The sequence below is a fragment of the Poecilia formosa genome, unplaced genomic scaffold (assembly GCF_000485575.1).
Source record: "Poecilia formosa unplaced genomic scaffold, Poecilia_formosa-5.1.2 Scaffold33, whole genome shotgun sequence".
NCBI lineage: Eukaryota > Metazoa > Chordata > Actinopteri > Cyprinodontiformes > Poeciliidae > Poecilia > Poecilia formosa.
The window spans coordinates 549399-563410 of NW_006799972.1; the positions used below are offsets into that span (position 1 = coordinate 549399).

Here is a 14012-nt window from a genome sequence, read left to right on the forward strand (position 1 = left end):
GAATAAATTCATTGTTTTGTTTTCTTTCTTACCTGATCTTCACCTCCCTAATGGAGTTTTCTCTTCACCTCAGAAATTAAAAATAAATCAATAAATGCATGAAAAATAAACATTTTCTGGCTGATTGTTTATTTATTTTACATCAGAAATGTATGGAGAGCCATTTCAGCCAAAATTGAAATGGCTCTCCATATATAATGTGACTTCTGTTTCATTATTTTTGTGCACATCTCTTTGGTCTAGTTGGAGTTTAAAGTTCTCTAGAACTAAATCAGGAATAGTAACTCCAGAGCTGCAGAGATTAGATGCTGCATGTTCATTTCTATGGAGAGTCATTTCAGCCAAAATTAAATAAATAAATAAATGGGTGAAATAAATAAAAAGAGTAAAATAAATCAAAAAATGAAGAAAATTATTGAAATAAATAAAAAAATTGTTAAATAATTAATTTAGCTTTTTCATTAAACCAATTTTTCATTTATTTATTTTTCATATCAATTTCCCAATTTCTCTTTTACATTTATCTATTTTTCATTTATCCCTTTATCCATTTACCCATTTTTCATTAATCTATTTTTCATTTAACCACTTTTCAATTTTCCTTTTTCATTAAGCCAATTTTTTCATTTATTTTTCAGATTATCTATTTCTCAATTTCTCTTATCTATTTTTCATTTATCTATTTTTCATTTGTCCATTTTTCATTTATCCCTTTATCTATTTACCCATTTTTCATTAATCTATTTTTTAATTTAATCATTTTTCAATTTCCTTTTTCCATTAACCCGATTTTCTATGTCAGGGTGGTATGGCCATAAACAAAGAACTAACAGTGACACAAACACTTTATCTGTCATGTAGCAGTGCTAGAAAGTCTCTGCATTAATGAGCTTGATGGCTTTCTATAAACTTGGATGCTTCGAACACATTTGGTGTGGGATTTATTGTTAGGAAACTGTGAACTTTTTTTAATTTTTGAAGACAGTTTGCTCATATTTAACTACAGTTAAAAATAGAGAAAATCCCTGATGCTACATTGTGAAAAACAAAAATGTAACTAAAATGTCCTTCGTAAAAGAAACGGAATCTTGTGATTTAATAGACAAGAAATGTCACAAGAAATTCATGAGGAACACTCTGTTATGGACAGTAGGACTCTGTCTTTTCTCTGTTTTATCTGCTCACATGCACACAGCTGCACCTTCACACAGGGCCGTGCATAGACCTTTGGAGGAGCAGGGGCTCAAAGTTAAAGAGGGGGCACATTGAACAAGATCTTAAAACATCGTACAACAACATAACCTATATTAGTCAAGAATCTAATATTTAATCGGATCATACTGTATCATTGTCATCATGTGGGACAAAGCAAAGCAAATGTAGTCTATGTTTCCCTGATAGACTCAATGTTGCTGTTTCTGCTGCTGACATCCTGGAGGGCTGATCTGATCTGAGACTGTAGCTGTTAAACAGACCAGAGGAGAGAAGGTTACTGGTTATGAAGTTATGAAATAAGCAAATTTTCTGCTATTTTACTAAATAAACCCTAATAATGTCTGACTATAGCAACTTGGCTGCAGGCTGCTTTAAACATCAAAAAGGCTCAGAGTGGTTAACTCTACATCATTTTTGAATGTTAGCTCTTCTGAGATCTAGAATTATAAGGTTCAGATATCAAGATGAGGAAATCTCAGTAGTTGGTGGTAGGGGCCATTCAGGGCCGCTATAACTACTTGAATTGTAACACAGACCATAAATCTAAAACTTTAACATTCATTCATTAAGAATTACAGAGCTATTAAATTTTATTCAATAAATTCAGCAAAGAAAAACTGAAACTAATAATAATAAAAATATTAGGATTTAATTAGGATGTTTACTTTGTAAAATGCAAAGAATAATTTTGATAGTTTTATTGTTGTGTTATCATGGCTACAATAGGGTGTAATCTTTGTGATTGAGCTGGGTTTGTTGACAAATACATGAGAGCAAATAATAGCCAATAAACAGTGATTGATTTTAAATTTGGCCAATTAATCTGAGCTCTAAATCTATATTTAAACAGTTAGTGATGCTGACGTTCTTAACATTCATCAGAGAGCCTAAATCATGAATCTGTCTAAGTCCCATATTACCTTGGACCGGCCCTTAATATACCTGGAATCTCCCGGTGGCCCCTATGCCAGTCTGCCGATGCTTTTGGGACATCTTGATTTATTTAATTGTGGGGTGTTTGGCTTCACGCTGCAGCTCAAATTATTGCTACAGTATTGTTGTGGCCATTTATGTTAAATTTTGTGAATTGTAATTTCTACTAATTTCGTTTTCTTCTTTGGGCAGATAGAATATATTTAAGTTAGTTTAGAACCAAAATCTGTGATTAGTTTTTTTTTTTAAATAATTGTAATTGTTTAGATTACTTTGGTAAACTGTTAGACCCTCTCATTAATTTGAGCAATTAAGAACACAGTGGGTGCTTGGTGCAGGTTCATTGTTTGGGCAAATATCCGGTGTGATGACAGGAGATTTTGTAAAATGACTTCTTTGACCACTTTTTGAACTTGAAATGTCAGATTAAGTTAACTTTTGTTTTCAACTAAGTTGTAAGAATTTTTTTGTAATTACTTGTCTATTTTTACAAGAAATAAAGAATATATTTTTTCAAACAATCAAGAATCAAACCACCTCTTACCACCCATAGCCTTTGTTGGAAATGTTTGGTTTTGGAACTGGCATTTCAGTCATCAGATTTCAACCACAAATCAAGATTGATTCAATGACACAGTTTCAACGGTTTGATTGGATGGTTTTTGATGGTTGATCCACCGTCTTTTGTCGACTTCAACCAAAAATCAACATCCAAGAACAGTTTGCGATCCCCTTTGTTGGCTTATATCTAAGCTACACCATGAAGAAAGCATTTTCTAGTGTAACACATACCCTAATCTTTGCTTTGAGGGGCTTTCCTAACATGTGATTTCATTCAGGTTAGCTTTGCAGCTAGCTAAAAGAGAGAGAAGAAAAACAGAATTTATTTTCAATAGAGGTCAGCATAGAAGCTAACATGGAGGCTAGCTGTCCCACACTTTGAAAACCTCTGTAGAGGGTCATTTTCACAGCACGTCAATAAACAAAATGATTCTAGTTTCAGTAGCAAAGGCATATGCGAATTCTTGTAGATTAGACAAACAGTTTTTTCTGAGAAAACCACCTCCCCATCAACCTGAAAACAAGAACGGGTTTCTCCTTCTTCAGAAAATCAGTTTTATTTAATAAATTATACAATCAAATTCTCCCTTCAGCAAAACTCTTTGCAAGCTTGTGCACGGCAAAAAGAGAACATTTATCAATTATCTATTTTCAAGTGCAAATCTCTCAGTTCACTTTAGATAAGGTACAACTAACTTGCAAGTAACTTTAATTAATAATATCTAAAGCAGGAGATGCTTGTTTTGAGTCAATTCCAGAATATTAACTCAAAACAAGAAAAAGTTCTTGTTTCATTTGCTTATTATTCAAGTTATAAGACGGGGAAATGTTTTGTGAAAAAATCTGTCAATGCAACAAGAACTTTTTAAAGTTTCTTTACAACGATGAGATGTTAAAGTTCCTCTGTATGCAGATGACAGCACAGATCGGTGTCTGTCCTGTGATTGGACAGATCNGAGGTTTTCAAGGTCACCGAGGTTTTCAAGGTCACCGAGGTTTTTATGGTCAACGAGGTTTTCAAGGTCACCGAGGATTCTCCGCCTCAGAGGAGGAGTGCTTAGTCTGAATTTAATTTCTTTAATCTGAGGCTCAGCTTTGCTGTTTGATGGCAAAACCTAAAAAACAGACAATAAGATTGGAGAAATTTTTACAGTTTCATGCAAACAGAGGAGAGGAAACGACAGTTGATTTGTGCAACAATGCATTTCCTTCCACAAGTATTCAGACCATAAACTCCTTCACATTAAACAAAATTATTTAAAAAAATCTAATCTGTTTCTGCTGCTTTTACTCTAATTCCACTAAACACCCAGTTCCAATAAACATCTTGAAAAGTCAACCTGTAAGTAACTTAATCTAATTTTAGATAAACAATAAACATATTTATCCAAGGTTTCAGATGTTTATTGATTATAATTAAAGATCGAACCAAATCCTGAAGACAATGGCAACTAGATAAATTTATCTAGATGTTAACCTGTCCCTGAAGTTATTGCAGAAAAGAATAAAATTGTTGTTTTAACACCATTTTCAAGTAATATAATGGTATTATAATAATACAAGAACACATTTTCAAAGATGAATAAACTTTAAGCTCTGATGAACATTTAAATCTGGAACTGAAAGACATTTTAAATATCCAAAAATAAATGAACAAAAACAAATAAACTAGCTGAGACTGAAGCCTTTTGTTGACCAGTTTTTGGCAGAAAGACAGAAAAGAGAAAAACTAAAAATCATCCAATTGTAAATTATCAAGCTCGTTTTCATTTACCAAGCATTCATTTGCTGCAACATTTCAAATATCCACCTAACCTGACAGGCCAGGTGAGAACATTAATCAGAAATGCAACCACAACGGCCATGGTGACTCTGGAGGAGCTGCAGAGATTCAACACTCAGGTTGGAAAACCTGCTGACCATATATCTGGCTTTTAGAAATCAGAAATTATGTTTAAATTTTCTACAAGCCATGCAGCAGAGGGCAACAAAAAAAGAAAAGCTTTTTTCAGGTCTACTGTACAGATAATCCACTCCTGTTTATAAAAAACATTTGTTACACAATATATATATTTTTTTTCCTTTCTCTTGCTTAGCACTTCTGGATGGATGCAAACTCCATTTTGTTCCTTTGTACTTGTTGCATGTTCAATATGTCACAAGAATTCAATAATAAAGTTGAATTCTTTATTATAGTTGAATTCAACTTTATTCTACTTATAAATAATTGCACAAATTAAATGCGGTCAGCAATAAGCATTTCTTCAGAAAAGATAAGTTAGTCTGCGAAAAGCAAACTCAAGGGTTCACCTTTCAGCAGGACATCGATCACAACCATAAAGTTAGATCTACAATGGAGTGGTTTATGTTAGAACGGCCCAGTCAAAGTCCAGATCTGCAGAGGCGAGGCTTGAATTTCAGTAATCAAGACAAGCTCCTGACAGAGCTGGAGCAACTGTCCAAATAAAAAACAAGCAAACTGGGTTTTAATCAAATAACAGTTCAAAAACAAACGTGTCCAGGACTTACCTTTTGGTTTTTGGAGCAAAAGAATGAAGATATGTTCTGCTGCCCTCCTACTAACCCAGCAGTCACCTGAGAAAACCAACCAGTCAGAATGATATAGAGGAAACCAATCAATAAAGAGGAAACCAACCAATCAATCATTAAAAAGGAAACCAACCAATCAATAAAGAGGAAACCAATCAGAGAAATCGGGCAGGAATTTGTTGTCGCGTAGTTACAGCGCTGCATGACAACTTTATGATCAACTCAAACCGTAAAAAGTTTTCTTGTTCAAATGGTCAAGGCACAGAAATGATAACACTGGGAACGTTTTAGACCAATAATAAGCTCCACATCCAGCTCAGTTTTTAGCTACTAGGAATGTGACTCACCTTGGTTTTCTTCATCTTGTTCCTGTTCATTGTGACTGAGGATAAATGTTAGCCTTGTATCGATTAGTATGCGGTTCAATAAGCTGCCTGTTTTCAGAACCTGGTCGGGTTAGCGGTACCGGTGGAGTCAGCTAACGACGCCAGCACACAAATACAACCCGGGCCGCATCTCCAGCAGATGCCGCCCACAAAAACACTAAAATAAGCCGCTACAATCCGTCACAACACATCAGTACTGAGAGACATTTCTGTAATTATCTCTCTGCTGGACGCTCCTGTGTCTGATTTCAACGCTGCGGCGCCAAATTTTCAGGTTCGCGCAACGGAAATTACGTCAGCGAACTTTGGGCGGCTTAATTTCCAGCAGCCGGCGCACGGCACGGTCAGGCATGACGGCGTACGGCGAGGGAGGAGATTTACTTTTTTATTGGATGGATGGATGGATGGATGGATGGATGGATGGATCAGGGGAAAGTCAAACCTCGCCTCTTAATGTTGTGCTGTCCCAGTAAATCTTGTCTTGTTTACCAGTTTAAATAAAATGCATTCCAGTTTAAATTCTGCCAGGAACGGTGCTCTAGGAAAATCAGGTTCTGACGTTTGTCATGCATGGAGTGACACGCTGAGAAAGGGTCAGCCGTACTCATTAGATTGAGGCTGAGGGTCAGTTGGTTACGTCAAGATCGAGAAAATATAAATTTTATGTGTTTCTTGTCTTGTGCTGCAAAACTCAGCAGTTTTATAACCTGAAACATAAAACCCAGTCAGGTCCAGACTGATTCTGATGAGACCATTTTAAGATGTGTTTATTGCTTTTTCTGATCAACATGAACTTATTGGGTTCACCCAAGAAATCTGAATAATACCTCTAAGATTATTCATCATTAATCATGCTGTGGTTTAGTTCATAAATGAAACGATCCCAAACATCTGAAACAAAGTTCTGCAGCTCTAAAATCACAGAAAAATATTGAATAAATGTCCTGCTTTTATTTAATCACAAACAGCTTCAAAGGTCCAACTCCAGATTCCTGCTGGTCCTGTTTTCTGTCTGACAGCGGTTCAGAAACACAGATTTTATTACAATCACTCAAGTTTCTATGAAAACATTAGTTTTAATCATTAAGGTTTCTGTGAAAACACCTTTAATCATTAAAGTTTATATGAAAACAGCTTTAATCATTAAAGTCCATATGAAAACATTAGTTTTAATCATTAAAGTTTACATGAAAACAGCTTTAATCATTAAAATGTANCATGGCTACAATAGGGTGTAATCTTTGTGATTGAGCTGGGTTTGTTGACAAATACATGAGAGCAAATAATAACCAATAAACAGTGATTGATTTTAAATTTGGCCAATTAATCTGAGCTCTAAATCTATATTTAAACAGTTAGTGATGCTGACGTTCTTAACATTCATCAGAGAGCCTAAATCATGAATCTGTCTAAGTCCCATATTACCTTGGACCGGCCCTTAATATACCTGGAATCTCCCGGTGGCCCCTACGCCAGTCTGCCGATGCTTTTGGGACATCTTGATTTATTTAATTGTGGGGTGTTTGGCTTCACACTGCAGCTCAAATTATTGCTACAGTATTGTTGTGGCCATTTATGTTAAATTTTGTGAATTGTAATTTCTACTAATTTCGTTTTCTTCTTTGGGCAGATAGAATATATTTAAGTTAGTTTAGAACCAAAATCTGTGATTAGTTTTTTTTTTTAAATAATTGTAATTGTTTAGATTACTTTGGTAAACTGTTAGACCCTCTCATTAATTTGAGTAATTAAGAACACAGTGGGTGCTTGGTGCAGGTTCATTGTTTGGGCAAATATCCGGTGTGATGACAGGAGATTTTGTAAAATGACTTCTTTGACCACTTTTTGAACTTGAAATGTCAGATTAAGTTAAATTTTGTTTTCAACTAAGTTGTAAGAATTTTTTTGTAATTACTTGTCTATTTTTACAAGAAATAAAGAATATATTTTTTCAAACAATCAAGAATCAAACCACCTCTTACCACCCATAGCCTTTGTTGGAAATGTTTGGTTTTGGAACTGGCATTTCAGTCATCAGATTTCAACCACAAATCAAGATTGATTCAATGACACAGTTTCAACGGTTTGATTGGATGGTTTTTGATGGTTGATCCACCGTCTTTTGTCGACTTCAACCAAAAATCAACATCCAAGAACAGTTTGTGATCCCCTTTGTTGGCTTATATCTAAGCTACACCATGAAGAAAGCATTTTCTAGTGTAACACATACTCTAATCTTTGCTTTGAGGGGCTTTCCTAACATGTGATTTCATTCAGGTTAGCTTTGCAGCTAGCTAAAAGAGAGAGAAGAAAAACAGAATTTATTTTCAATAGAGGTCAGCATAGAAGCTAACATGGAGGCTAGCTGTCCCACACTTTGAAAACCTCTGTAGAGGGTCATTTTCACAGCACGTCAATAAACAAAATGATTCTAGTTTCAGTAGCAAAGGCATATGCGAATTCTTGTAGATTAGACAAACAGTTTTTTCTGAGAAAACCACCTCCCCATCAACCTGAAAACAAGAACGGGTTTCTCCTTCTTCAGAAAATCAGTTTTATTTAATAAATTATACAATCAAATTCTCCCTTCAGCAAAACTCTTTGCAAGCTTGTGCACGGCAAAAAGAGAACATTTATCAATTATCTATTTTCAAGTGCAAATCTCTCAGTTCACTTTAGATAAGGTACAACTAACTTGCAAGTAACTTTAATTAATAATATCTAAAGCAGGAGATGCTTGTTTTGAGTCAATTCCAGAATATTAACTCAAAACAAGAGAAAGTTCTTGTTTCATTCGCTTATTATTCAAGTTATAAGACGGGGAAATGTTTTGTGAAAAAATCTGTCAATGCAACAAGAACTTTTTAAAGTTTCTTTACAACGATGAGATGTTAAAGTTCCTCTGTATGCAGATGACAGCACAGATCGGTGTCTGTCCTGTGATTGGACAGATCGGTGTCTGTCCTGTGATTGGTGGCTTTCTTTCCAGCAGGAAGTTGTGAACAGAGTTTAAAAGCTGCTGCAGGACTGCAGACATTCACAGAGAGCTGGACCAGCAATGGCTCTGCTGAAGGTTCTGCTGCTGCTGCTGGGGCTGGGTGAGTTGGAGACACTGGGGACACTGGAGACATTTCCACTGGTTCCAGGGAGGCTGCTGCTCTCTGTGACTCTCAAACTTAACTCTGATTCTGTTTCAGACTGAAACTTGTTTGCATATAAACTGTGATGCTTTTTAATCTTTAACTGTTTATCCTCTTTCTGTTCCTGCAGCCATGTTTGCACCTGATTTCTGAGTAAAGTCCTCCTTTCTCTTCTTCAGGTGTTTCAGCATTCCCTGATGTTAATGAAGTCTCAGATACACCTAGGATAAACTCAGGTATACAGCCATTCTACAAATTACTCAGTTGCTTTTTATAAATTATTTCATATGAATGTATTGTTTAAGTAATTTTTTTCTACTGCAGGGGAAGTTGTGTCAATAAAGTGTAACAGACTAAATTTCAAAATGTTGGAAATGTGACCAGCAGGTGAAGATCTTTTCTAAAAGTCACAAGATGACGGCTCATTTACTCATCACTAAGAGCAACACTGCAGAAACGCACAATAAGTGTAGCACCCAAAAACCAACCATGATCTCAGCCACGGATAGCAAAACTGCCACTTACGATCACAGACGAGTCGACCAAACCCACAAGCCGACACGTAGCCGCCAACCGTAGCAACAGTGGGAGAAACAAAGACACACGCACCTTGCAGCAACCTGCCCAACTATATAGGCATCGGCCCCGCCCACCAATCAACGTTGCGCTTCTAGTTGCACCTGGCGCACAGAGCAGGGGAGGGTGGTGTAGCCCTCTGTAGTGGGCGGGCTACACCATCCCACCACAGAAAAACATGGTTTTTTAATGAAAATTTATGAAAAAACAAATAACAACAACAACAAAAAAAAAAAACGTCCACAAGCATCCTCATTCCAAACACGTTCCCTTAAATATCAAATATATTGTATTTTAAAATAACTGAAGATATGATATAATATAATATGCAATGACAAATCTTATTGTATAGACTAGGTCATCAAATCATTCTGTCAACTATGTTGCCTGCAGGGATGTTTAATGTCCAGCACGTGTCAATATTCAGTAAAACAGTATCAATACAGTTTTGCTATGGGGTGAAACTCTACATGACGCCTCATCTACCCATCACTAGCCAGCAAAGCAACACTGCAGAAACGCACGACAGGAGACTTTGCCAGACGTTCCCAGGAGACCCTCAAAACATGTTTGGGCCTGCCCAAACGTGGTCAGTGGACAGCTCCGCCCCTCTCTTTACCCGAGTGAAGAGGGCTACAGTCAGCTCGGCTACAGTCAGCTTCTGTAGCCGAGAGTCGGACCGCAGATCCGACGACAATGTTGATCATCGCACTGCGACCAAGTGCACATATGGACACCCTTATGCCTGAACATGGTGTTCATTAAGGTCAATCCGTGACGAGCACAGAAGTCCAACAACAGAACACCACTCAAGTTCAGATTGGGGGGGCATTCCTCCCAACCACACCCCTACAGGTCTCACTGTCATTGCCCATGTGAGTGTTGAAGTCCCCCAGCAGAACAAGGGAGTCCCCAGGATGGGCACCCTCCAGTACCCCTCCAAGGTCTCCAAGAAGGGTGGGTAATCTGAACTGCTGTTTGGCCCGAAAGCACAAACAATAATCAGAACCCGTCCATCCACCCATAGGCAGAGGGAGGGTACCCTCTCATTCACTGGGGTAAACCCCAACGTACAGGCACCGAGAGCAACAAGTATGCCCACTCCTGCCCGGCGCCTCTCACCTTGGGCAACTCCAGAATGGAAGTACGTCCAGCCCCTCTCAAGGAGACTGGTTCCGGAACCAGAGCCATGCGTTGAGGTGAGACTGACTATTTTTAGCCAGAACCTCTCAACCTCACACACCAGCTCTGGCTCCTTCCCCACCAGAGAGGTGATGTTCCACGTCCCAAGAGTCAGCTTCCTCAGCCGAGGATCGGACCGCCAGGTTGGATTATTTTTTGTTGTGGACAGGGTTTGTTTTCCTTGTGTTTCTCTGGACTCTGGCTCTCCATCCAGCACTCCTCCTTGTTTTTGAACTCTTTGGGCTTAAGGGAGCCGCCCTTGAAAGTGAGGGGTACTGTGAAGATTTGGTTTTTCTGTGTGTTGATTTAGGTTTCTGTGTTCAGTTGAGTCTCTGTGTTATCCTGTCTACCCCTTAATTGTCTCCAGCTGTCTCTTGTTTCCCTTTGATTACTCCCTGATGTATTTAACCCAACCTGTGTCTGTGTTTCCCTGTTGGGTCCTTGTCAATACCTTCATCATTTCATGTCACATGACGAAATGGTTAACAGGTTTTCCTGTTAACCAGCTGCTCTACCAGCGTCTGAAGTCCTTGCCTCTGCCTTTTCCTCCGAAATGTGTTTGAAGTTCTTCCAGAGGTGAAATCAGGTCATCGTAGCGACCTTGGCTCTGTGGATAGAGTTGTCATCTTGTGATCGACTGCTCTATCCAGATTGTGATCGGAAGGTTGTAGGTTCGATTCCAGCTTCCTCCTGCCGCATTTTGATGTGTACCTGGACAAGGCACTTAACCCCAAATTGCCTACCAATCTGCATATCGGTGTATAAATGTGTGAGCATTTGTGAGTGTGAATGGGTGAATGTGACTCTAGTGTAAAGTGCTTTGAGTGGTGAAAATGATTGGAAAAGCGTTATAAAAGATCAGTCCATTTACCATTAATAAGCCTCCTCAAACTTTTCATCGCAAAGAAAAAAAATAGCTATTTCTCTTTGGTCGGATATTTGCAAACCTATTCCCTAGCTGGCGAATCCACTTAGAAACTTGTGACATAACATTCTTGGCATTTCTGCTTTCAGAATGAACTTCATTAAAGGAAACATCCATTTCTTTAACTTCCATGGTGTCACAATGTTGTGGCTCAATTTGAATGTCATGTTCTGAGTTTTCTTCTGAAAACGAATCTTCTGAAGAAGAACACTCAGAGATTTTGTCAAAATGTGACACAAAATTCCCAGGATTTATGCTTACAGACTGAATGTCCTTAGAGCAGAGGTTCCCAAACTGTGGGGCGCGCCCCCTAGGGGGGGGCGCCGTGTCATTGCAGGGGGGGCGTGGGAAGCCGTCTGGATGAAAAAAAACCAAAAAACATGAACACTGTATGNTCCATATGAAAACATTAGTTTTAATCATTAAAGTTTACATGAAAACAGCTTTAATCATTAAAATGTATATGAAAACAGCTTTAATCATTAAAGTCTATATGAAAACATTAGTTTTAATCATTAAAGTTTACATGAAAACAGCTTTAATCATTAAAATGTATATGAAAACAGTTTAAAATCATTAAAGTTCATATGAAAACATTAGTTTTAATCATTAAAGTTTACATGAAAACAGCTTTAATCATTAAAGTGTATATGAAAACAGTTTTAAATCATTAAAGTTCATATGAAAACATTAGTTTTAATCATTAAAGTTTACATGAAAACAGCTTTAATCATTAAAGTTTATATGAAAACAGTTTTTAATCATTAAAGTTTATATGAAAACAGTTTTAATCATTAAAGTTCATATGAAAACATTAGTTTTAGTCATTCCGGTTTCTATGGAAACAGTTTTAATCATTAAAGTTTCTAAGATAGTCGTATTTTCCCTCCACCAATCCAGAATCCCCCAGACATTCGCCATGCGGTTCTGTTCAGGTTGAACTCAACTGGAACCATGGAGGATCCGGCCTAAAGGCTCACGCTGTTCTCCACATTCTTCGGGTCCAGGTACGTGTAAGGCAGATCAAGACCTTCGTTTCTCTGGCAGATTTTAAGACTCAGCTTTTCAAGCTGCTCTTTGAAGACCTTTATGTTCTCGAGGGGAACATCTTCAGTGAAGCGCTGCTCTGGGTAGTTCCCAAGATACTCCTGTTGACATCAGAGGAATGATCAGGCTGCTTTCAGTCATTATTTACACACAGGTCAAAAATCTGTTAGTTAATAGAGTTGCCTGTAGAGGGTGCTGTATAAATGTCCATCAAGGCTACAACACATCTCATCAAAATTATAATAATTTTCTGCTCTGTTTGCACATGTCTGTTTATGATGTCAAAAAATTAATGTGTTTAGAAATGACTCTAAACTCTGTCTGTGGTAATTAGATGTAAACTAGATCTCTGGAAATAAAAGACATTATTTTTATGGTTAGGATAAGCTCTACCCAGAATTGGACTTTATGAATTATTATTCTGGAAATTAGAGCCATAAAGGACTTTTGTTTCCACTTCAGACATGAGAAATGACACAATGCTTCAGTCAACCTGAGTATTTGCTGCATTTTTGCCACCTGGTGGCACTGCAGCTGTATTGCAATGTTTCTGACCAGAACCACGAGGTGGCGCTGTTTGGCGACATGTTACCAGAACCAGAGCCACTACTTGCCGCGTCAGTGGACGGCTGGCTGAGCAGCCAAACTGTTGCCATGCCCTGCACGGTCGTGTCCATAGCAGGAAATGTGTGCAGCAGCGTTTCCTCTGTAGCTTCCCCCTTTCTGGAAGGCGGTGGGCGCTCCAGGGACACCGGGGTGTTGGGCATCCAGCCAATAAAGTCGTACTGCAGGAATCAAACCCAACAGACATCAACCAAATGTTCTGCAGATCCTGCTCTTGACTTTTCTTTGATGATTAGTTTGAATAAACACACGTCAGCTGTAGTTTGCAGTTAAATGTTAGATGAATTATCAGAGGATCACAGTTATCAGATCACTCAGTTTGTTCAAAAACGCAATTTTTCCAAATAGAAAAGTATTTCTGTAAGCAGCAAAAAATTATCCTAATATTTAATTATGTATAGATCTGTGAAATTTCATTAGCAGCAACGAAATAAAGATCTGTACCTTAGCCCACAATAATAATACATTTTATTTATAATGCTCTTTATGTCATATTGAAATGTGATTATAAATCAAATTAATATTGAAATAATAGCGGTAATGTTACAACGCATCATTCAGAGATGATGAAATGTTTCCAGCCAAGCAGATTTGTGGATCTAAAATGGCAGCGTTATCAGCTGCTAGAGGAGAAGATCTGGAGCTCAGCATGGCAGCTTTCACTGTTTAACAGATGCTAACAGATGTTACACTGCATATCCCAGACCAAGTTTCCATGGCGTCACTACAGATACCGTTACTGTTTGACTACAAATTTGGTCTCCCGCGGGATATTTTGTCCATAGCTAATCTATCTTTTTAATATTTCAATATTTCTTTAGAAAACTGCACGGAATATGTCCTAAAAAAACATGAATAACGCTGGATGCTGAC

At 37.6% G+C, this 14012-nt stretch overlaps 1 protein-coding gene across 1 annotated transcript in view; it reads right to left on the bottom strand.

Annotated features, from left to right (window-relative positions):
- Window positions 1–12436: 12436 nt before the first annotated feature.
- LOC103136600 (arachidonate 8S-lipoxygenase-like) overlaps window positions 12437–14012 on the bottom strand; it is an 18051-nt gene continuing 16475 nt past the window's right edge. Inside the window, exons 13-14 of the mRNA XM_016670351.1 lie at window positions 13130–13300; window positions 12437–12616 (exon numbers count right to left, since the gene is read on the bottom strand). Coding sequence (XP_016525837.1) covers window positions 12437–12616; window positions 13130–13300 — 351 coding nt within the window. The remainder of the gene's footprint in view (window positions 12617–13129; window positions 13301–14012) is intronic.